A 23865-nucleotide genomic window follows, 5' to 3' on the forward strand; every position below is an offset into this window, starting at 1 on the left:
ATACCTTACTTTTGATTAATGTGACCAATAACCCTCCAATTTTATCACTTGCCACATTCTCATGTATAATAAACTAAGTGTAGTTCTATGAATATCTCATTCCCTATTATTCCCTGCTTTTCTACATGCTGCTCCTTTTATCCTGAAATACACAGGATACCTCAGCTTCTTTTTTTCATATCTCAGCTTCTAAGTAGGTCTCAGCTTAGACGTAACCTCCTCTCCCTGGCTTTTCTTGACTGTCCCTCCACCATAGTGTAGACTTGGCATCCTTCCTCTGGACTCCCACAGAACATGGATTTCTTATCTATAACAACATAGAATGCTAATTCTCCTGGATTCTGGCAGAAGATGTAATACAAAATCATCTTCTCACCAAATCCTTAAAAATAAGCCTATTTGTAAGAAAAAAATGCTGGAGAACCTACTAGAGAATCTACAGCCCACCAATTCCTTTAGATTACCTAAATTTAATATCTGAATTCAGATAGTATATATGCAAACATACATAAATGAGCATTTCCATAAATGGCTATATATGCACATACAATATCTACAAATATATAACCAAATTGTTAGCTGTGGCTAGCGCTGGGGAGTGAGATAAGGATGAATTAGGAAACTTTTACTTTTTAGACTGCTTAAAAAATTTTATATTTTTTATGACAAACATAAATTACTTTTACAATAAAGATCTTTAAAATGTAGATACAGTTATAAAATAATATAGCAAGAACAGTTATTGAGATTAATTACTGGAAAAGTTACAAGAAAATAGAAAGGAATCAGGAGTCATTTTATGGTTGTTGTAAAATAACATAAAATTATTTTAAACATTTAAGAAGTTCATGATTGTGTTAATTAACAAAGTCTATAAAATTATAATCACAAAGAATTTGAGCCTTATCGGTCAAAAATGTTGAGGCTTGTTTGTTGCTTTCAATGATAAGAGCACACTAATTTCCCTGATGAACACAGATGCAAAAATTCTCAACAAAATACTGGCAAACCAAACCCAAGAGCACATGAAAAAGATAGTACACTATGATCAAGTAAGATTTATCCCAGGTATGCAAGGATAGTTCAACATATGTGTATATGTTGAAGACACATGATACATTACATCAACAGAATGAAAGACAAAAACCATACGATCATATCAGCAGATACAGAAAAGGCATTTGATAAAATTTAGCATGCTTTCATAATAAAAGCTCTCAACAAATTAGGCATGGAAGGAACATATTTCAAAATAATAAAGGCTATATATGACAAATCCACAGCCAACATTGTACTAAATAGGGGAAAGTTGAAAACATTTTCTCTAATAACTGCAACAAGACAAGGATGGCCACTTTCACCACTCTTATTCAACATAGGCCTGTAAGTCCTAGCCAGAGCAACCAGGCAGGGGAAAGAAAAAAAAAAGGCATTTCATAAAAGGCATTCACAGATGATACTATCTTATATCTAGAAAAACCTAAAGATTCCACAAAATGTATCTTCAACATATACACATATGTTGAACTACCCTTGCATCCCTGAGATAAATCTTACTTGATCATAGTATACTATCCTTTCCATGTGCTCTTGGATTTGGCTTGCCAGTATTTTGTTGAGAATTTTTGCATCTGTGTTCATCAGGGATATTAGCGTGCTCTTATCATTGAAACTCTTGAGATTTGATAAATAAATTCAGTAAAGTTTCAGGATACAAAATCAATGTACAAAATTCAGTGCATTTCTATATACCAAAAATAATCTAGCTGAGAATTAAATCAAGAAGGCAATGCCACTTACAAGAGCCACAAAAAGAATGAAATAACTAGGAATATGTTAACCAAGGAGATGAAAATTCTTCACAAGGGAAACTACAAAACACTGATGAAAGAAATTGTAGGAGGTACAAACAAATGGAAAAATATTCCACGCTCAAGGATTGGAAGAATCAATATTGTTAAACATGACCATACTGCCCAAAATAATCTACATATTCAATGCAATCCCTATCAAAATACCAATGACATTCTTCACAGATGGAGAACCACAAAAGACTCAGAATAGCCAAAGCTATCCTAAGCAAAAGGAACAAAACTGTAAGAATCACATTACTGGATTCAAATTATACTACAGACCTACAGTAACCAAAACAGCATGGTACTGGCATAAAATCTGACACATAGACCAAAGGTACATATACAAAATGGAATACTATTTAGCCATAAAAAAAGAACAGAATAAAGGACACAGAAATAAATTCCCACGCCTACAGTGAAATCATTTTTTACAAAGATGCCAAGAACGTGGACTAAGGAAAAGATAGTCTCTTCAATAAATGCTGCTGGGAAAACTGGACATCCATATACAGAAGAATAAAACTAGACCCCTATCTCTCTACATATACAAAAATCTAAAAATGCATTAAAGATTTGAATCTAAGACTTCAAACCATGAAAATACTACAGGAAAACACTGGGGAAAATCTCCAGGACATTGGTTGGGGCAAAAATTTCTTGAGCAACACCCCATAAGCACAGGCAGTCAAAGCAAAAATGGACAAATGGGATCACATCAAATTTAAAAAGCTTCTTCACAGCAAAGGAAACAATCAACAAAATGAAGAGACAATCCACAGAATGGAAGAAAATGTTTGCAAACTACCTATCTGACAAGGGGTTAATAACCAGAATACATAAAGAGCTCAAATAACTCAAGAGGATAAAAGGTAATAGTCTGATCAAAAAATGGTCAAAAGATTTGAATAGACACTTCTTTTTTTATATATCTAGAATATACAAAACTTTATTTAATAATAAGTAAATGACAACCAAATAGAAAAGTGGTCAAGAGACCTGAACAAGTACTTTGCCAAATAGTATTTCCCAGTGGCCAATAAAAAATAAAAGAAAAAAAGAAAAAGTACTCAGTTTTTCTTATAATAGTACTGGGCTTATTCTCATTCTTGGCAGATTGTTTCTACACTTTGAATGAACATATTAATATTAACCATATCTTTTATTTTTTTATTCTGATGTTTTGACATTCTGGTGTTTTGCTGACCCTAGAAGCACAGCCCCTCTCAGTGTTTGCCCATTCCTAGAGCTAATAAACAACTGGCCTTGAAATGTACTTTTCAAATGCAGATCAACCAATCCAGACCCCACACCCCAACCACCTCCTTTTTTAAGCTCTTACTCTCCATACCACTATTTACCTGTGCTAATCACCCCAGAGATAGGTACCAGAAAACTAGGGTCAGCCCTTATGTCCCAGAGCTTCCTGAAATCGTGAATAGACATTTCTAATAAAAAGAAATACAAATGGCAAACAGCATGTGAAAAAATGCTCAACATCATTGATCATCAGAGAAATGCAAACCAAAACTACATTGAGATATCAGCTCAGTCAAGTTAAAATGGCTTACATTGAAAAGACAGGCAACAGCAAATGCTAGCAAGGATGTGGAGAAAGGGAATCCTCATACACTGTTGGTGGGAATGTAAATTAGTACGACCGCTATAAAGAACAGTTTGGAGGTTCCTCAAAAAACGAAAATAGATCTACCATTTGATTCAGCAACCCCACTGCTGGACAGATGCCCAAAAGAAAGAAAATCAGTACATCAAAGAGATATCTGCACTCCTGTGTTTACTGCAGCGCTGTTTACAATAGCTAAGATTTGGAAACAACCTAGGTGTCCATCTGTAGATAAATGGACAGGCCAGGCGCAGTGGCTCACGCCTGTAATCCCAGCACTTTGGGAGGCTGAGGTGGGCAGATTACTTGAGGTCAGGAGTTCTAGACCAGCCTGGCCAACATGGCGAAACCCAGTCTCCACTAAAAAAAATACAAAAGTTAGCCAGGTATGGTGGTGTGTGCCTGTAGTCCCAGCTACTTGGAATGCTGAGGCATGAGAATCGCTTGAAACTGAAAGGGGCAGGTTCCACTGAGCCGAGATCATGCCATTGCTTTCCAGTCTGAGCGACAGAGTGAGACTGTCTCAAAAAAAAAAAAAAAGATAAATGGATAAAGAAAATATGGTATATGCATATAGTACAGTGGAGTACTATTTAGCCATAAAAACAATGAGATCCTGTCATTTGCAAGAATGTGGATGGAACTGGAGATCATTATATTAAGTGAAATAAGCCAGGCACGGAAAGATAAATATCTCGTGTTCTCACTTATTTGTGAAATATAAAAATCATAACAATTGAACCCATGAAGACAGAGAGTAGAAGGACGGTTACCAGAAGCTGGGAAGGGTAGTAAGGGACAGGGTGGGAGTTGGGGATGGTTATTGGGTACAAAAAAGAGAAAGAATGAATAAGACTAAATATCTGATACCACAATAGGGTAACTATAGTCAATAATAATTTAATTGTACATTTTAAAATAACTAAAAGTAAAAAATTGGTTTGTAACACAAAGGATAAATGCTTGAGGGTGGATACTCCATTCTCTATGATGTGATTATTACACATTACATGCCTGTATCAAAACATCTCATGTGTCCTATAAATATATACATCTACTATGTACCCACAAAAATTAAAAATAATTTTTTTTTTGAGACAGAGTCTCGCTCTGTTGCCCAGGCTGGAGTGCAGTGGTGCACTCTTGGCTCACTGCAAGTTCTGCCTCCCGGGTTCACGCCATTTTCCTGCCTCAGCCTCTCGAGTAGCTGGGACTACAGGCGCCTGTCGCCATGCCCAGCTATTTTTTTTTTTTTTCTTTGTACTTTTAGTAGAGATGGGGTTTCACCGTGTCAGCCAGGATGGTCTCAATCTCCTGACCTCGTGATCTGCCCACCTTGGCCTCCCAAAGTGCTGGGATTACCTGCATGAACCACCACGCCTGGCCAAAAATAAATTTTAAAAAAACAAATAATACTACATGGCTATAGTAATCAAACAGTATGGTACTGATATAAAAATAAACATATAGTTTAATGAAACAGAATCCAGAATCCAGAAATAAAGCCACATATTTACAGTCAACTGATCTTTGGCAAAGTCAACAAGAACACACACTGGGGAGAAAAACACCCCTTTCAATAAATGGTGCCAGGAAAATTGGATATATGCAGAAAAATGAAACTGGACCCTTACCCTCACCATATACAAAACTTAATTTAGGATGAATTAGAAGACTTACATGTAATACATGAAACTGTGAAAATACTAGAAGAAAGCCTAAGGAAAACTCTTCTGGATATTGGTCTAGGCAAAGAATTCATGACTTAGACACTGAAAGCACAGGCAACATGAACAAAAATAGACAAATGTGACTTAATTAAGCTAAAAAGCTTGTGCAGAAAAAGAAATAATCAATGGAATAAAGAGACAATCTGCAGAATGGGAGAAAATATTTGCAAAATATTCACTCAACAGGGGTCTAATATCCAGAATATACAAGGAATTCAAGCACTCAACAACAAATGAGCAAATAATACCATTAAAAAGTGGGCAAACGGGCGTGGTGGCGGGCGCCTGTAGTCCCAGCTACTCAGGAGGCTGGGGCAGGAGAATGGCGTAAACCCGGGAGGCGGAGCTTGCAGTGAGCTGAGATCCGGCCACTGCACTCCAGCCTGGGCGACAGAGCGAGACTCCGTCTCAAAAAAAAAAAAAAAAAAAGTGGGCAAAATATGTGAATAGATGTTTTATCAAAAGAAGACATACAACTGATCAACAGGTATATAGAAAAATGCCCAACATCCCTAATCATCAGAGAAATGCAAATTAAAATAATAAGATATCATCCTCCCCCAGTCAGAATGGCTACTATTAAAAGTCAAAAATAATAGATATTGGCGAAGATGCAGACAAAGAGGAACACTTACATACTTTTGGTGGGAATGTAAATTAATACAACTTTTATGGGAAACAGTATGGAGATTTCTCAAAAAGCTAAAATACAATCTAGCAACCAATCCAGCAATTCCATTACTAGGTATCTACCCAAAGGAAAAGAAATCATTATATCAAAAACATACTTACACTCATATATTTATCACAGTACTACTCATAATAGCAAAGGTATGGGATCAACCTAGTGTCTATCTATGGATGACTGGATAATGAAAATGTGGTATAGACAATGAAATACTATTCAGCCACTAAAAAGGAATCTAATCATGTATTTTGTAGCAACATGGATGAAACTGGAGGCAATTATCGCATTAAATACAGGTGCTTACACTATGCCTTGCCCCCAAATCAGTATCTGTTGAAATAATTTTTTTAATTATGAACATTTTATTCAGAGAAATGTCTCATTAAGTAAATGCTTAGAAAATGACAAGGCCTTAATAGTGTCTAGAATGGCTTAAAGGTATGTTTGCCTATTCATATAGGCAAGTATATATGTAGAGCCCCCCAAAGGATGGAGTTGCTGTGCCAGTTATAATACCCAAGTGTTCTGCTATTGGCATTCTTAGAATCAGCTCTGTCCAGGGTGATAGTGAGTAGAAACAATGTGAGACTATTAACAAGGTTTACTCTAATGAGGGTTATGACATATGGCCAAGGCATGTGCAACCCTTTCCAATCTATCGCTTAGCAGTTTGTGTTAAAGAAGTTACATGATCAGAGTTTTATGCTCATATAATGGATCCAAAGTCACCCAAAATATGTAGTAAGATGTATAGACAAGTAGATGTCTGTCCATGGGCTTCTTCTTTTTATCTGCTATTAGTCAAGTGCATCACTCGAGGTGAAGGTCTCATGTGAAGGTGATCTGGCTTCATCATTGCCACCCACTGATCACCAGAGTTGATTCAGCTGATGTCTGGCTACACGGCTGTCCCCTTTCTCCACTGTTCCACGTGTAGCCCTCCTCAAGTTGAAAACTTGGTTGAAGAGGATGACCTTCCCTGATAGGAGAGGACCATTCTTTAATAAAGATGTGCAAGTAGCTGTGTAAGCTCTCAAGGTAAAGGTGTCTCCTGCACTCAGTCTTATAGTCAGTCACTGCAAATAGCAAGAAGCCTAATTTCTGAGAGATTCTAAGTTGTGATCCATCTTGCCAGTTTGGTTTGTAAGCAAGGACATCTGCATTTAAATAAACAAAGGGCCTGGCAAACTTTTAATAACAAGAAGCTCTAGATCAGCTGAAGGAGAAATATTTTAAATTCATTTTTCTGCAGCCAATTAGGCACACATACAGTAAATGTGACTTTAGAAATGAATTAAGTGACTACTGTATTTTAAGTCTGTTTACATTTAACTAAAAGGCTTAGTCTGTCCATCATAGTAGAATGGTTCCAGAATTTATTCATTTATTTTATTTTATTTTATTTTTTGAGACGGAGTCTCACTCTGTCACCCAGGCTGGAGTGCAGTGGTGCCATCTGCCTCCCGGGTTCACGCCATTCTCCTGCCTCAGCCTCCCGAGTAGCTGGAACTACAGGCACCCGCCACCACGACAGGCTAATTTTTCTTTTTTTTTCTTTTCTTTTCTTTTCTTTTTTTTTTTGTATTTTTAGTAGAGATGGGGTTTCACTGTGTTAGCCAGGATGCTCTCAAGCTCCTGACCTCATGATCCACCTGCCTCGGCCTCCCAAAGTACTGGGATTACAGGCTTGAGCCACCGTGCCCGGCCCAAAATATTATTATCTTAATCACCAAACACTAAAGTCATAGAATCAGACTAGATCTTAGCAAGACCTGATCCACTACAATAATCACAGCAAAATTACTCATCAGTAAGAAGCAAAGGATTAGATATATACATAGCAACATGGAGAGACCTTAAAAATACAGTGCTTAACGAAAACGGAAAGAAAAATGCATTCATTTCACAAAAAACAATACACATTTTGCAGGAAAACATACAAATGAAAAGATACACACTAAAGACATTAGAATGGTTGCCTGACGGGGAGGGAGGAAGTTGAAGAGGAGAGGAATATGGGGATAAAATGGCTAAACAAACAAACAAGATAGGAGCTCTGCATAGGCCAATGATGATAATGTACCATAAGCAGAGTCTGTAATTAACTCTGTACTCAAGGTCCAAACTGGTGTGTAGGGGGAGAAGAGGAGAACAGACCTTATGAAAATATAGTCTAACATGTTAATTCTCCTCCTTACTATCTTAGATTATAAATCCAGGGGCCATAGCACTATCCTTTATTTTTTCAATTTAGTGCATAATACAAATAATTTTCACAGAGGAATGCAATAAACACTTAATTATGATAACAAAGGTGCCAGCATATTATTCTTTTTGCCTACCCCAAAATGCTTTCTGTGTACATTCCATTTTAACCTTGTTCAGCTCACAGTGCAGAGAAAACTAGAATATTCTGAAGAATCAAACTTACCTTCAAAGCTTTCATTTATGACTCCACTGGTGTTTGCTTCATCTCTGCACTGATAAATGCTATTTAAGAAAAAATTTCTGAATAACTGAAGTTGGTCCTGAATTCTATGAAAAGTAGGCCTTTGGTCAGGTTCTTGAGCCCAGCATTGGGTCATTAAATTCCACCTAAATATGCAGGGAAAGATGGGAAAGTAAATAGCAATTGGATATAATTACTGATAACCCAGGTAGGGTCATTTTAGAAAGGAAAGAATCCAAGTTATTGCCAGTTTTCCTTAATTAATATAAATGAATCATAACAAAGGCTTTGGTTTCTTATTTAAGAGTGGCTTTTAACACTACTACGTTTATTAGACAACATCTTTCTTTTGAAAAGGTGACACTATTTTAACAGTTATTATTTCAAATAAATAGATGGATAAGTAGATGGTGGCAAAATGTCTACTCAACACTCAACTACTCAAGGTGAAGGTCTCATGTGAAGGTGATCTGGCTTCATCATTGCCACCCACTGATCACCAGAGTTGATTCAGCTGATGTCTGGCTATACAGGTGTCCCCTTCCTCCAGTGTTTCATGTGTAACCCTCCTCAAGTTGAAAACTTGGTTGAAGAGGATGACCTTCCTTGATAGAAGAGGACCATTCTTTAATCAAGGGTGTTCAAGTAGCTCTTTAAGCTCTCAAGGTAAAGGTCTCACCTGCACTGTCAGTCTTATAGTCAATCATAATGTATCAATACATAAAGAAACTAACAGCTATAAAAATTGTTGAAAGGCAAAATTCATCACGTCTCAACTCATATAAGCAGAAAAATTGTAAGTATTTTATATTGTTTATAATTAACTAGGTCTTTCTCAGAGTCCCTACCTAGCATAAGAAAAGAAACTTCATTTAGTACAATGTTCTTTTATACTTATTTTTATGTTTATAACTTAGTCTCACTATTTTAAACAATCTTTTTAAGTATTATTCAGTCTTTTCTGGATAATAACCCAACCTCTCTTATTTTCAGGCCATCCCCACTCCATCTGCCTTCCTTTCTAAGGTAGTGTCAGGATATATGTTGGGTACAAGGTTTATGTGACTTGTAGAGGCATGGTGAAGAATCCTTTGAACCCCACTGTGCCCTCCAGATCTTTGCTAGTCTCAGTGGCTAATCCAGAATTCATTAAGGAGTAACTGATCTGACCCAGCCTAAGCATCAGCCCCTGTTGGCAATCTGTGAATTCTTTACCTATTCTTTTGACGTTTCCCCACTAAAGTGGTCCACCCTTGTCTCTCTCTAGTTGTAGGATTCTCAGATGCTATGAAGCCCTATACATGCTCTCAAGGCCCAGGGAATCCATTCTTGTTTCTGCTGCAGGCCCACAGGAAGGTACTTGGCAGAATCTCTAGCTCTCAACAAAATGTTCACCCAATATAGGAAACAGAGGAAGTTTGGAAGCATAAGCTAGGCATTTCTGTCTGGACAAGTCATTCTACCTTCTCGACAATGCTGAGTCTCCCATGTCAAAGTGAGGGCCCTCCACTCAATGATCTATTTGTAATTCTCCCGAACCAGGGGTGAGTGAGCATCTCTTCTAATTGAAGCCTACAGAGGAGGTTTCCAAACCCAGATATCCAGTATCTCACCCTCCCACCTCTATCAAGTTCTCTTCTTTCTTCACTTCCCCAGGGCTTGGAAGGAATGAGGGCTTTACTCACTACCTTTTTTAATTTGACTATCCTTATATAAAATTACATGTTTTTATATAGACAATTAAAACCTAGTACTTAAAAAGGAGCTAAAGGACTTTAGATGCTCTCTATATTCCAAACCTGGTTTTCAAGCCTACTGACTTATTATAAACAAGTCCTTGCTCTCTTTTTTGACTTTCTGGAGCTATATGGTAGACCGGATCAGAGAGAGAGAAGTGATAAAGAAACAGATTGGGAGGTACTTGAAGTATTAGTACTACTATATGAGTAAATATACTATTATAAGTTCTTCACAAAGTAATAAAGAAAACAAACATGAGTTCTAACAGACATGAAACAGTTTTGGAAAGTTGCTTACAGAAGGCCCCTCTGCAGAGGTGACATTTAAGCCAAAGAACTTTGTAAGAAAATAAGATACTAGTCATGGGAATAGGGTGTGGATGGGAGTCAGGGAACACACTACAAGTGGGGAAAGCATGTGTAAAGTCCTAAATTTGGAAAGAGCTTGGCACATTTTAGAACCTGAAAGAAAGCCAGTGTCGCTGAAGTGCAGTCATTGAGGGGAAAGGATGAGATGAGATCAGAGGAGGGAAGCGAGATCATGCAGGTCTCACAGGGCAGGCAAAGAGTTGGATTTTACAACACTACAAGGGGAAGTTTTCAAGATTTTTAAGCAGACATAATCTTTTCATTTTTAAAGGATTACTCTAGTAGATACGTGGACAATAAATTATAAAGGGGCAGGTTGGAAGCTATTAAAGAAGACTAGATGAGAGATAATGATGGTGTGGACTGAGGTAATGCCTGTGGAGCTAGAACAAGATTATAATCACTAGGTAACGATGGCCCAGAAATCATTATAGGCATTGTATTTAAAATAGCTAGTATCCATTTGGGGAATTATAATGCAATCTCCATTCTATTATAATGTGGCAAGCAAACTCCACTTCCATTTATTTTGTTTCCTGACAAGCACCTCAGGTCAGAGTTGGTACTCCATATCAGAATAAATGGTATCAGGAAAAACTAATATTGGACTGTTTCAATGTATTGATCTGATGACTTCACATGTATTTCAAGGAATTTACGTACCGGGTATATAGTGCCAAGCTTGGCTCTATATTTTAAAATTAGAATCATATCTGAGAAATAATCAAAAGACAACCTAATCTTTTACATATTTCTCTATAACCTGTGCCATTTAGAAATGGGGATGATACAAAGATGTCAATGAAGAATCATTAGACTTCTAAATGAGATATTATAATCCATGTCAGATCACAGAATTTAAAAAATAGAGTTTTGATGATTAATCTAAGAGTTGTCCTCAGAGTATAGAGGAAAAATGAAGAATTATAATTGTCCATAGGAAGCATTTTATTTTTGAAAATAAAGTTGTGATTCAAAATATTGCCAAGGCATAGATAGAATCTCTCAAGGTTGGTCATATTTCAATTAGGAGGTTTTACAGTTGTCCCTTCTTATCAGTTTTGCTTTTTATGGTTTCAGTTAGTTGAGGTTAACTGTGGTCCAAAAATATTAAATGGAAAATTCCAGAACTGAACAGTTCATAAGTTTTAAATTGCATGCCATTCTGAGTAGTGTAATGAAACATGAAACTGAGACATGAAACTATCCCTTTGTCCAGCATATCTATGCTGTATATGTTACCTACCCATTAGTTGACTAAGTTGTCAGATCAAGAAAACATAGTGTATATAAGGTTGGGTACTGATATGATTTGACTCTGTGTCCCACCCAAATCTCATGAAGAATTGTATCACCAGTGTTGGAGGAGGGGCCTGGTGGGAGATGATTGAATCATGGGGCAGATTTCCACCTTGCTGCTTTGGTGATAGAGTTCTTATGAGATCTGGTTGTTTAAATGCGTGTAGCACCTCCTTCTTTCTTACTTTTGCTCCCTCTCTTCCTCTTGTTCTGGCCATGGAAAGACTATGCCTGCTTCCTCTTCACCCTCTGCTATGATTGTAAGCTTCCTGAGGCCTCCCGAGCCATGCTTTCCTGCAGAGCCTGTGGAACCATGAGCCAATTAAACCTCTTATAAATTACCCAGTTCTCTTTATAAATTACCTAGTTTCTTTGTAAATTACCAGTTCCTGATAGCAATGTGAGAATGAACTAATACACGTATTATTCTTGGTTTCAGGTATCCACTGGGGGCCTTGGAACATATCCCCCACAAAAAAAAGGCCATTGCCATACTTATTTATAACCTGCTTTATTATGCAAAAAATCAAGATACTTAGTGAGATTATTTAGAAGGAGAGAAAGAAAAGGAAGAAGGAAGAGGAGGCTAGGAAAGAGGAAGGCAGGGGGAAAAAGAAACCATCCTTACAGCTGCCACTTAGCCATTTGCACATCACCCACTCATTCTACCTCCAAAAGTTCAGCCTCTTCTTTAATCTGTGAAATCCACTTAAGCAGAAATTCCTCTTTTTTTCATTTATGGAGGCTTTAATTTACATTTAATCCAATTATTACTCTGTACTTAATCTTCTGATGACAAACACATTTGGCCTGTTAATATATAAAACCTTTCTGTTCCACCATGCAGGGATAAATGAGGACTAAGAAAAGGGGAGCTATATAAAGCAATAGTCATCTAAAAGTAAAGAATAAAACTTGTGTTCTCAAACAGCAATGAACTGGCAATGGAATGAAATGAAGAGGCTTTTAATAATCCTAAATGTATTTCTTATATCTTGTAAGTAAATTAACAATGAAAACTATAGCCTTGGCATAGAGAATCTTCCCTTACAAATATGTCCTTGTCACCATTCTTTATCATGCAGTGTATACTTGCACCAAGTTATAGTTACAAATATTCAAACATACTACTCTAAACAAATTTGCAGGTCCTTCAAGTTTGTTAAAATTTACCTGGGCTGGTTGTTTTGGCTCCAGAAAATTACTCATTATACTTGAAGTATCTCATTTGGCTAAGTAGAGGTTCCAATTCCTCCACTCACCATGCAAACCCTTTACAACTCTTTTCCTCAAGGTTTTTTTTTTTTTTTTTTTTTTTCCAAAATAGCACAGGACTCATTAGCTATATCCAGTGTTAGCCTCTATGAATATTAAAGACTTCGAATTCACAAAGCAGTTGAAGTTCAATACATGAAAATGTCACAGTATTTTTCAGTATGAAAGGGAAAAGTTTCTACAGTTATTTAAACAAAGTACATAAAATATAGATTTCAAAAATTTTCCTTACTCATTATACCTAATCCTGGAGAGATCCAATTAGTATCCAGGTGTACATAGTTTTTAAGATGTAAAAATAACATGGTGAACCTCTGTGTTCTCCCATGGTTGCCTCCTACACCTGAGGGACTCTCCAGTAATTCCAGTTGCTACTGTGATATATCTATTATAAAACCCCCAAAAAGCTCTCACTTGAAGTAGATTGCCCTTTGATCCCATTTCTTCTCAGGAGTTGTGTAGTTGTTGTGCAGACTAAAAACTGAAGAGAATCCTGATGGCTGGGCTTTCTATCATACATCCCAGGCTATGGAGAGAAGGGTAGGAATGCTCTGAACCTGGCATTCCATTAATAGCTGAGTACAGCATAGCTATCTATGGGCTCACCTGACCTAGAGTGCATCCAGGTGCTGAGTATTTAAGCAGTAAATGGAAGGTGTAGCAGGGCTCAGTGCAGACTTTCAACCCCCTAAGCTGGGCCTGTGATCTCAGAAAACTGTTTCAAATAAATATCAGTTCCCTCTGTACTCTAAGGAGAGTAGTTAATCTTTCTCATGACAACTTAAGGCCATGGCCAGATTGAATGGTATTGCTGAGATCTCCATTTCCTAGCCCAGCTTGTTTTCCTGGTTGGCAATGGATCTTTAACCCTTCCCAGGGCTTCTTAGAGTCCTGCAGCGCTTGGAGGGCTTGATGCAGGGCTTATTTGTATTAATGATGTTCAAATGAACTTCAAAACCAGAAAATGAAAATTTAAAATTTTCATTTCAAATAAACTATACTTTTATTAAAACAATGGCAATTCAATCAATAAATTATTCAAGATAATACATTTTCCCGCTCATAATCAGGAATACTTTTGTAGCGCTCCTCCTTCCTCCTTCTAGTTACATTTTTTATACCTTTAGCTAAAGTTCAACTTGTCTACATTTTTCTGCTCCACAATACAGCAATTTGTTATTAACTTCCCTGCCCTGAACAAAATAATCAGTCAAAACTGATCAGTTTAGTGATCAATTTCTAAGCTGCCTATCCAAAAATATTGCATGATTGTGATGAGGCACGTTAACCCTTGGGGAGAGAGTGGAATAAGTGATTAGTCTGTAAATATTTAGTTAAAATTTATTTTGTATTTAGGTATCCCGGGCTTTTTTCTTAAGCCCTACATGCAAGGTTTTCAAATTTTGTATAATTTCTTATCCTTAATTTATATAATTTTCACCATTTCTCCCCAAAATGATTATGAATCATTTTTTATGCACTATTATCTAATTTGGTCAGATGTGTGTGCATCTGATCTCCCTGTAAATATCCCAGAGATTATTAAGCTAAATCAGAAACAAGTAGTGATTCCAATCTTCTTCAAGCTGGAAGATTTAAATAATACAAAAATATGCACCAGTAGAACATCTAACCAAGGTGCCCAGCTCTTAATCATCTTTTGGCTCAAGTCTGAATAATCCTCTAAATAACACAGCATAGTCAAGGCAGTACAACCATGGTGTGCATCCGCATACTGCTAATTCCTTTTGCACTTGCCTGTACCACACAGTTTAGCACTTTATTACATGTTGGCTTGGCATCCAACTGCCCCGTGTGGGTGTCTTTTCATTCAAAACACATTCTGAGATGCTGAAGAGCTGTGTCCCTAGTTTAAACACCTCTGTAATCCATACAATCCTTGGCATGTTATGGTGCACAGAGAGAGTTCATACTTACTTGCTCTTTTAGAAACTTCTTGGGTAAGACAATTCTCGGAAAAAGTTGTTAAGACTTAAATTTCTGCTGAGACTTTCCACAAGGAGGCAGATTAATACTCAGAATAAAAACTTTTTTCCTTATAATTTGACTAAAAGTCACTCACTCTTCTGAGAAATCACTATTAGAATTCAGTAATGGCCAGGATTCGCTAAAGTTACAATACTTAGTCATTTTTTTGTTATGTTCATAAACAGATCACAACTTGTGTAATTTTTAGTAATACTATTTCTTATTAGCCAATGTCAGCTATATCAACAAAGGCAATCCAACTTTTTAACAATATATTCCTATTTAGTATAATCTTTTAATATGTAGATTAAGATACTAGTCAGATCATATCTCCCAAAATAAAAGGCATACATGTGTGTATACTCTCTCTCTCTCTCTCACACACACACACACACAGAGTGCTTTTGTTAGAATTCACTTACCCAGAAGTATTTTACTCTCCAAAATTTTGTTTCTCAGTGAAATATCATTTGTATATAGAAATAAAAAGAAACCATAATGTATTCACAAATTGACACAATGAATTGATATTTTATGTGGGATATACAATGTTTAAGTTCCAGTTTTTATTTTAACAATTTAACAAACTGTATTAAGAGGCCTAAGATTGTATATGCACATGTTTTTGCTTGGGGGGTGCTTATGTTAACATAATTAACTTACAGATCATCGGGACAATTTCTTGGTGGCTCCAGTCTCCCTCCTGTTTGCACATAGTTTAAAACATCAAGATTGGAATGAGCTGGATAAGGCTGATGACCAAGAGTTAAAATCTCCCAAATCAGAATTCCGAAAGACCTAAGAATAATAGAGGGTTTGCTTTAATTATACTTAATACAAACACCAGGTTTACAGTAGTTTCTCCAACAACATTTTTCCTGGGGCTAGCAGGGTCTACTTTGTCAGGGTATTATTGGCCTCATAAAAGGCAAATGGGAGATATAAAAGCAGGCTGACAAGAAAAACTAGAACAAGAAACTGCATATGAGCAAATACTTCAAAGGTGATAGGAAGGCTTGGAGGAGGCACACATGTGCACACACAGACAGAGACACAGACTCATATGCGTACTCACATGCATGCACATCCATGCACATATACACATATGCACACACAGAAACAGACACACATGCACACACATGCACACACAGAAACACGTGCACACACACATGCACGCACACATACATACACGTATGCACACACTCATACTCTGTTTCTCTCCCTGACTGAAACCCCACTGTAGGCCTCCATTATCTAAGAATTTCAGAGCATTGACATGCAGACACACCTAAGGGTGAGCACAAAAACTTTTCAGCATTTTCCTCCCAAGTTTGCAGGGGATAAAGTGCCAGTAAACATTGAGAGGGAAGGCATGAATAAAAATTGGCAGCACTGAGAAATTTTATCTCATTTGTAATTTTGCCTAGGGCCAGCCCAACTTAAAAGTCATTGAACAAACCTTTACATTTTGAGCTGGTCTCTGGTCTTCTGTTTTCTCACACTAAAAAAGCAAAATTCGATGTCCTTTTAAAATCCTCTCTAATGTTTGATGATTCTGTCAGCATTACTCTGTGTCCTGTTAAACTTACCACACATCAGATTGCGTAGTGAAGATTCCATCCATTAAACTTTCTGGAGCCATCCACCGAACAGGGAGCAGGCCTTCCCCTCTCTTTCTGTAGTAATCATTTTTATAGATGTCTCTGGCGAGTCCAAAGTCCCCAATCTTCACTATCCGTGGACTGGTATAGTCTTTCACGGAAACAAGGCAATTTCGAGCTGCCAGATCCCTATGGCAGAAGTTATATTTAATAATAATAACAACAACAATAAAGTTCCAGAAATCAAACAAGTAACCCTAGTAGGTCTGTAAAGAAGAGAAACTTTTTTTTTTTTACTTTAAGTTCTGGAATACATGTGCTGAATGTGAAGTTTATTACATAGGTATACATGTGCCATGGTGGTTGCTGCACCTATCAACCCGTCATCTAGATTTTAAGTCCCGCCTGCATTAGGTATTTCTCCTAATGCTGTCCCTTCCCTTGCCCCCGACCCCGGAGAGGCCCTGGTGTGTGATGTTCCCCTTCCTGTGTCCATGTGTTCTCACTGTTCAACTCCCACTTATGAGTGAGAACCTGCTTTGGTTTTCTGTTCTTGTGTTATTTTGCTGAGGATAATGGTTTCCAGCTTCATCCATGTTCCTGCAAAGGAAATGAACTTATTCTTTTTTTATGACTGCAAGTATTCCATGGTGTATATGTGCCACATTTTCTTTACCCAGTCTATCATTGATGGGCATTTGGGTTGGATCCAAGTCTTTTCTACTGAAAATAGTGCTGCAATAGACACATGTGTGCATGTGTCTTTACAGTAGGATGATTTATAAGAGAGACTTTTAATAGAAATTATTCCTAGTTTGAAGGAATTAAAATGTTTAATTATCTTCTGCATTTTACCTGCACTTCAGGTGATTATTGTGCCAATATCCATAATAACCCTGTATTAAGAAGAGAACTGTACCTGTGAATGAAATGCATCTGCTCCAAGTAGACACAGCCTTTTGAAATATCTACACACAGGTCTACGAGGTCAACCAAGGTGAGTAAAGGACCATAAAACTATAAGAAATGAAGGAAAAATTACAGGTAGTTTTCTAGTTTGCATGAAATATATACATACATGTGTGAATATAAGTGGGTACATGTATATGCATATACATGTATGTATCTGATGTTTTAAAGGGATTTTTAGTTATGATTATAAGAATTCAAACAAAGAGGAAAACAAATTTAGATGTTTTCTATGCAAATATACATTTAAAAAAATAACAGCTATGTTTAGTAAGTAGAGGCAATATGGAATCTTTATTGGAAAGACCTCCAGGTGTCAGGCCAGACAGATAGAGATGTGAATCCTAGTTCTGCTATTTACTAGTTGTGTGAACTTGCTTAAGTTACTTAACTCCCTAAGCAAATTTCTCATGTGTAAAATGGGCAATAATACTGACCTTGCAAAATTCAAGTAAGTTACATAATATGGCTGGTCAATAACAGGCACTTAATAAACATTTGTTGCTCTCATAAGTAGTCAAAATGATGACTTATTTAGTGCTAGCTGGTTTAATTATTGACCCAATGACACTCTGTCTTGCCAGTCATGACAATGGGCTTGTTTCTCGTATGAACCCCATATAAATTGTTAGCAATACCTTATTTCAAAGTTTCAAATTACTCCTCTCATCTAAGAGAGCGAGCACAAATATACACTTGAGCCTGTACTGGTTGCAATGATTTCTACATGGAAAAAAGCCAGTTGAAGTTTTTATTAGTACCATATTGGGAAAATTCAAAGATCCTGCACTGAAGCTATATTATACTGTCTGTCCTTTTCCAGTACTCTGCAATTACCCTGGTTCAAGCCTTTGTCATCCCTAATCTAATGCATTCAAAAATTTCCCATGTCTCCAGCCTCCTATGCTTTCATTAGCTTGCTTTGTTGTGACCCCTTCCTGTAGAGTCTATTATGAATTCCTGAGCACAGTCTCCACAGCACTCCCAGGCTGCACAAGCCTCTCTACAAGTCTATTAATTTCCTACTGTTTCTCCTCTCTCAATCTGTGCTTCAGTTACGCTGGTCCACTTGCAGTTCTTTATTCCTACTCTGCATTTCTCAGTCTCTCTTCTTTATTCCTGCTATTATTTTTTTCTCCTGGAATGTCCTCCTGTTTCTTGTTTTCCATCCACAGCCTTAGCTGAGTATCTCAAATGATTCCCAACCTCCAAGTCCCTCAAATCCTTAAAAATAAATGCTCTTAAGTGCTGTTCTCCCTACCTCCTCTGACACATTTATCTCTTGCCCCCAAACTAGGAATATTCTGATGTTCTGGGGCTCACTATTGCCATGGTTCTTCACAGCCACACCTAGGGCTAATAACTAGGCTCTGACCTTACTCCCAAATCAATCCTTCTCCAACCTGATTCAGGTCCACTGTCTCATGGCCCATATCTGAGTCCTTGCTGGATGTCTTGAATGGTTCACTGGTTCCTGTGAATGGAACCCTGCTCTGCTCTCAGCAAAACCTACTCTACCTGTGAAGTCTTTCTCTAGGCCTAGGATCCTACTCCCTAATTTCAGCCTGGTGGCTAGTGCCCTGTTCCCTGCTGACAGATTTTCATAATGTTGGTGCCTGCTTGGATCTCTGACTACTCTCTCCTTCTGATATACCATGTATCAACCTGTTGGGATATCGCATCACCCCATGTTGGGTTTCCTTGACTCTAGATGCCACTCTGGACTACCACGTGTCATCTCTTGTTAAACCCTTCAGACATATTAAACTTTGATCTCAGTCTATCCCTAGTCAAAGACTTTCATAACTCAGTGGGAAAGCACAGTTCAGCTACTGTTCTACCCCTGCTTTGGGGTTGTGTCTGAATCAGAAGACCTCTTCCATGAAGCCCTCTCAGCTTTCCTCAGTTAGGAATCGCTCCTTCCTCTGGGCTTCTATAGTATATTCTCCACTGCACTCTAATGAGTCCATCTACTTCCTACTTTAAGTGGATTATTTAGGTATCTGTAGACTTGCATCTGTAGACTTACAACTCTACCATGTAACAAGTTCCTTGAGTGCAAGAATTACATCCTTCGCTGTTGTATAGTAAACACCCAGCAAAAATTTGGTGAATTGAATTTTATCTGGAAGGCAGCACGTTTACTACATATTCATATTACTTTGACAGTTTTTGTTTGTTTGTTTCCCTTTTTTCTATCTTAATACTATCCTTTTAACAAAAGTTAAGGCCAGGTGTGTTATCTCATGCCTGTAATCCCAGGACTTTGAGAGGTCAAGGCAGGCAGATTACTTGAGGTCAGGAGTTTGAGAACAGCCTGGCCAACATGGTGAAATCTTGTCTCTACTACAAAAAATATATAAAAATTAGCTGGGCATGGTGGCGTGTGTCTGTAGTCCCAGCTACTTAGGAGGCTAAGGTAGGAGAATTACTTGAACCTGGGAGGCAGAGGTTGCAGTGAGCCGAGATCACGCCATTGCACTTCAACCTGGGCCACAGAGCAAGACTCTGTCAAAAAAAAAAAAAGTTAAAAGGAACCTTAGGAAGTTTTTGATTCAAAATTTCATTTTGTAGATAAAGAAGCTGAGTCCTCAAAGCAAAGGACTAGACCAAGCTTTCTGGGCCTAGTTGCAGTCAATTCTTAGGCATCCAACCCAACAAAACAGTCCTTGAATGCAGGGAGAGAGAGAAAAAGGCTTCTGCCGGTTCTTCTGATATGGTGCCTCTGAGCACTCCACGTGGGGAGAGGCTAACCTCAAAAGAACTCAGCATGAGAGGGAGTAGCATTTGTGATGGTTCCCATGGGCCTCAGGCCTTCATTCTGCCTTCAGCACTTAACGATGTCTCTATGGTTGCAGCGAAGGAGACAAAGCCCTGCAAGCTGTTTTTTGCAGCCACCAGGAAAGGCTGCGGAACAACTGAAGTGCATGTGAGAACCAATCTTTATAAGCATTAGGATCCTGGGTGAATCAAAATGATTTGGAAAAAGTAGATCCACGTTTTTTTCAGTCTATCCTTTTTCATCCTTTCTTCACTTTTCATACACTTAGCGCCACCACAAAACAAGACAATCTACAAATAAAATGTATTGTTTAAGATGAGGGATTGAATGTGTGCATTTTTAGTTCCACTCTCTCCCCAAACCTTACTAACATGGCAGTATAGTGAAAATTTTCGTAATTTCACAAGGGCAAATCAACTGTCATGAGAACTGACATGGCAGACAAAGCATTCTGGAAGAGGGAAAGCAGATGGAGGAGTGGTAATTTAGCAGAGCCAAGAGGATGAAAGCTGACTGCCTACAGAAAGAAAAGGCAAGAATTAAGCTGTTTTTCATCATGGAAGGTCATAAAGTCTCCAGAATGGGAGGCAGCAGGTATCCCTGAATACAGGGACAAGGCGAAGGACTGAAAGCAAAAAGAACATTTAAGCTATTTAAGGCCTAACTAAATCATAGATTCTTCTACCACAGATGAAGACTTCTGTCTATAGAAAACAAACAAATAAAAACAACAGAAACCTGAATCAGAACAACTCCAAGTTTGAAGATACTACCAGTCACACTGAGGCACTGTACTGAAATGGAGAGAATTAAAATTAAATAAGAGTCCACATACTGAGCCTTGAGACCTCCAGCCCCCTCTAAATGCTCTGAGTTGATGCATCAGGCATTTACTGTCCAGAGGAAAAATGAGCAATTTCCTCCCTGGTTAACTGGCATATGTCAGGGAAGCGATTCAGTTACTGACACTGGAGGACCCCCAGTGGAAGAGCAGGGTCCCACCTAACACCAAAAGGAAGCTTCCTTGGTCACATAGGTTCCCATCATTTTGTTAGGCCTCATGATTAAATATGAAACCAGCCAAGAATACTAGACATTTGAGAAAGATTCTCACATTGAATCAGATTCCAAAACAAAGAGGAACAAGGAAGCCAAGGCAATGCAGGAAGCAAATGAACACTTTTTGAAAAGTATAATTAATACCCTAAAAAAGATGAGTAAAATTTTGCATCTATGAAGAAAACCAGAATATTATCTTAAAAAGCAGTCAAAACACAAGAATAAGTATGTGAAAAATTAAAATATGTTAAAAAAAAGTTTTAATCCTACAAAAAGATTAGGGGACAAAGTTGAGGAAGTCTATCACAATAGAAAGCAAAATGACAAAAGCTAGAAAATAGGAGACAGCAGCTAATAGAATGAGAAGATGAAACAAAGCAGTCTATTGTAACAGGATTTCTAGAACAAAGAAACACAGGGAATAAGGAATTCTCTTCATTATCAAAGAGACAATGAAAAAAATTCCTGAAACTGAAGGGAATGATTAGCGAAGCAACTGTTACTGTGCTGTGAGTAAAGAGTACCACAGGTAAAATTTTCCTCAAATTTTTGAAGTGGAGGAGGCAGAAAACAGACCACTGATAATAAGTTCAGGAATCAGAGTGGCATAAGAATTCTTGCTGGCAATTGTAGAAGTGAGGAAATAAAGATGTAGTGGCTTTATCTGTTAGATAAAGAGTTTTCAACCTAAAAGTCCAACCAAATTATCAAACAAGTATAATGGAAGAATAAAGGGCATTTTCTCAAAAATTAAAAAAAAAAAAAGCAGATTTTTGCTGCACATGCATAGTTTCCTATACTTTCTCTTTTCTAAAACAAACAAAAAGTCATGAGATACAAGGAAAAAGCCTCACATGGACAAGGGTTGAGGAAGATTCTCAGGTCTAATATGAAGGAAACCCCTACAACAGCAGCTATGTAGCTAGCCTAGAGCACAAGCATCTACACTGCTTCCAGGAAGGAAGTGTCCAAGAAAAAATTAAGTACCAGATTATCTGATATTGTTAACCATATTGAGAAAAGTGTTACCATTCAGTTGGGGAGTTCATGTATATAAAAACTAAAATGAAAACAAGAGATATTTATTAAACTAGCCTCAGGAAAAAAACAACAATAACATTTGGATAATTCAGCTCCAAAAATAATAATAATAACTAAATAGTTCTAATAATGCAAACCCAGAAGGATGATTTATCTGCAGATTGTGATAACTGTCAGAGGATGAGGCAAGCAAAGTTTTCCTGTGTGTAGCGTGGTGGGGGATGGACAGGTATATTATGAGGAAGTCTAAGAGAGTTAAATCCTCATCTTCCATACTGGGCAGTCAATGTACCCCAAATTGAAAAATCAACAAGTGTCAGTATGAGCAGACTATTTAGGAACTTGGCGGTAAATACCAGAAGATATGTGCAGGCCTGAGAGGTAGGAATGAAGCAGTGCACAGGGCTCCTGTTTTTCACTATATGCTTTGTCACACATTTAAATTTTTTAGCCATATGATGTTTATTTTGATATAAAAAAAGTTTTTAATCCACCAGATTTAAACTTTGGTGACTTGTCTTATCTCACGTGTTCTCATCTAAGGTATAAAGTAGGTTCCTGCAGGTAGTCACCCCCAGTCCTGTCCGCCATTCCACAGTATTTCCAGGGTTCATAATGTGCTATGCACTGCTCCAGGCACTGAGGATACAAGAGAAGAAGGACTGCAGCTGCGTTTTGCAGGCAGAGCTTGTTAGCATGTATGTAGGGAAAGAGAAAGCAAGAAACTAGATGGGTGGAGTAGGAGAGGATGTACAAAATCAAGAGCTCTGTTTGGGGCAAAATATGTTTGAGATGCCTACTAATATCCAAACAGATAAGTCAACTAGAGAGGGACATACAAGTCTGGTACTCAGTAAAGACATTAAGACTGGAAATATAATTTGGAACAGACAGGCATATAGATTAAGTACAGAGATATGCCTTTCCAACTCCACACTATCCCTGTGCTCCAGCAAAACATGATTCTGACAATGAGGGTCATGTTCTCCCATTAAATACTAAAAAAACAGGCTCGGGCTCACATGAGCAGAAAATGCCAGAATGTTAGCCCACGGTTCTGATTGTCAAAATCTAACATGAAGTAAATAGAATAATTCTTTCCATATAAGTCTTCTAAGGTTTTACCACTGCAGCGTATTAAATCTAAAGAAAATTAATGGGGAATTATAGGGCATTTGCATTATGAAACCAATATTACAGATCCCAACTGCCTACCGTTGCCATCCGGGCTTTACGCAAATAAGTAAGAAGGTCTCCTCCTTCCATCAGTTCCAGGATAATATACTGGGGTTCATTCAGCAGACAAACTCCAAGCTGTTTCAGAATGTTGGGATGATTAAATTTGCTGAAAGGTAGAAAGACACAGGCTGTATGACATGACAGAGGCAGGAGTCCTAG

The 23865-nt window shown here is 37.7% G+C and overlaps 1 protein-coding gene across 1 annotated transcript in view; it reads right to left on the minus strand.

The window, feature by feature from the left end:
- The window catches only part of ROS1 (ROS proto-oncogene 1, receptor tyrosine kinase), a 138989-nt gene that overhangs the window by 4952 nt on the left and 110172 nt on the right, over positions 1-23865 (minus strand). The window contains exons 39-43 of the mRNA XM_017863458.1: positions 23683-23812; positions 17536-17633; positions 16605-16805; positions 15679-15813; positions 8327-8490 (exon numbers count right to left, since the gene is read on the minus strand). Of these exons, the coding sequence (XP_017718947.1) occupies positions 8327-8490; positions 15679-15813; positions 16605-16805; positions 17536-17633; positions 23683-23812 (728 nt within the window). The remainder of the gene's footprint in view (positions 1-8326; positions 8491-15678; positions 15814-16604; positions 16806-17535; positions 17634-23682; positions 23813-23865) is intronic.

This window comes from Rhinopithecus bieti, unplaced genomic scaffold (assembly GCF_001698545.2).
Source record: "Rhinopithecus bieti isolate Rb0 unplaced genomic scaffold, ASM169854v2 scaffold_70066, whole genome shotgun sequence".
Lineage (NCBI taxonomy): Eukaryota > Metazoa > Chordata > Mammalia > Primates > Cercopithecidae > Rhinopithecus > Rhinopithecus bieti.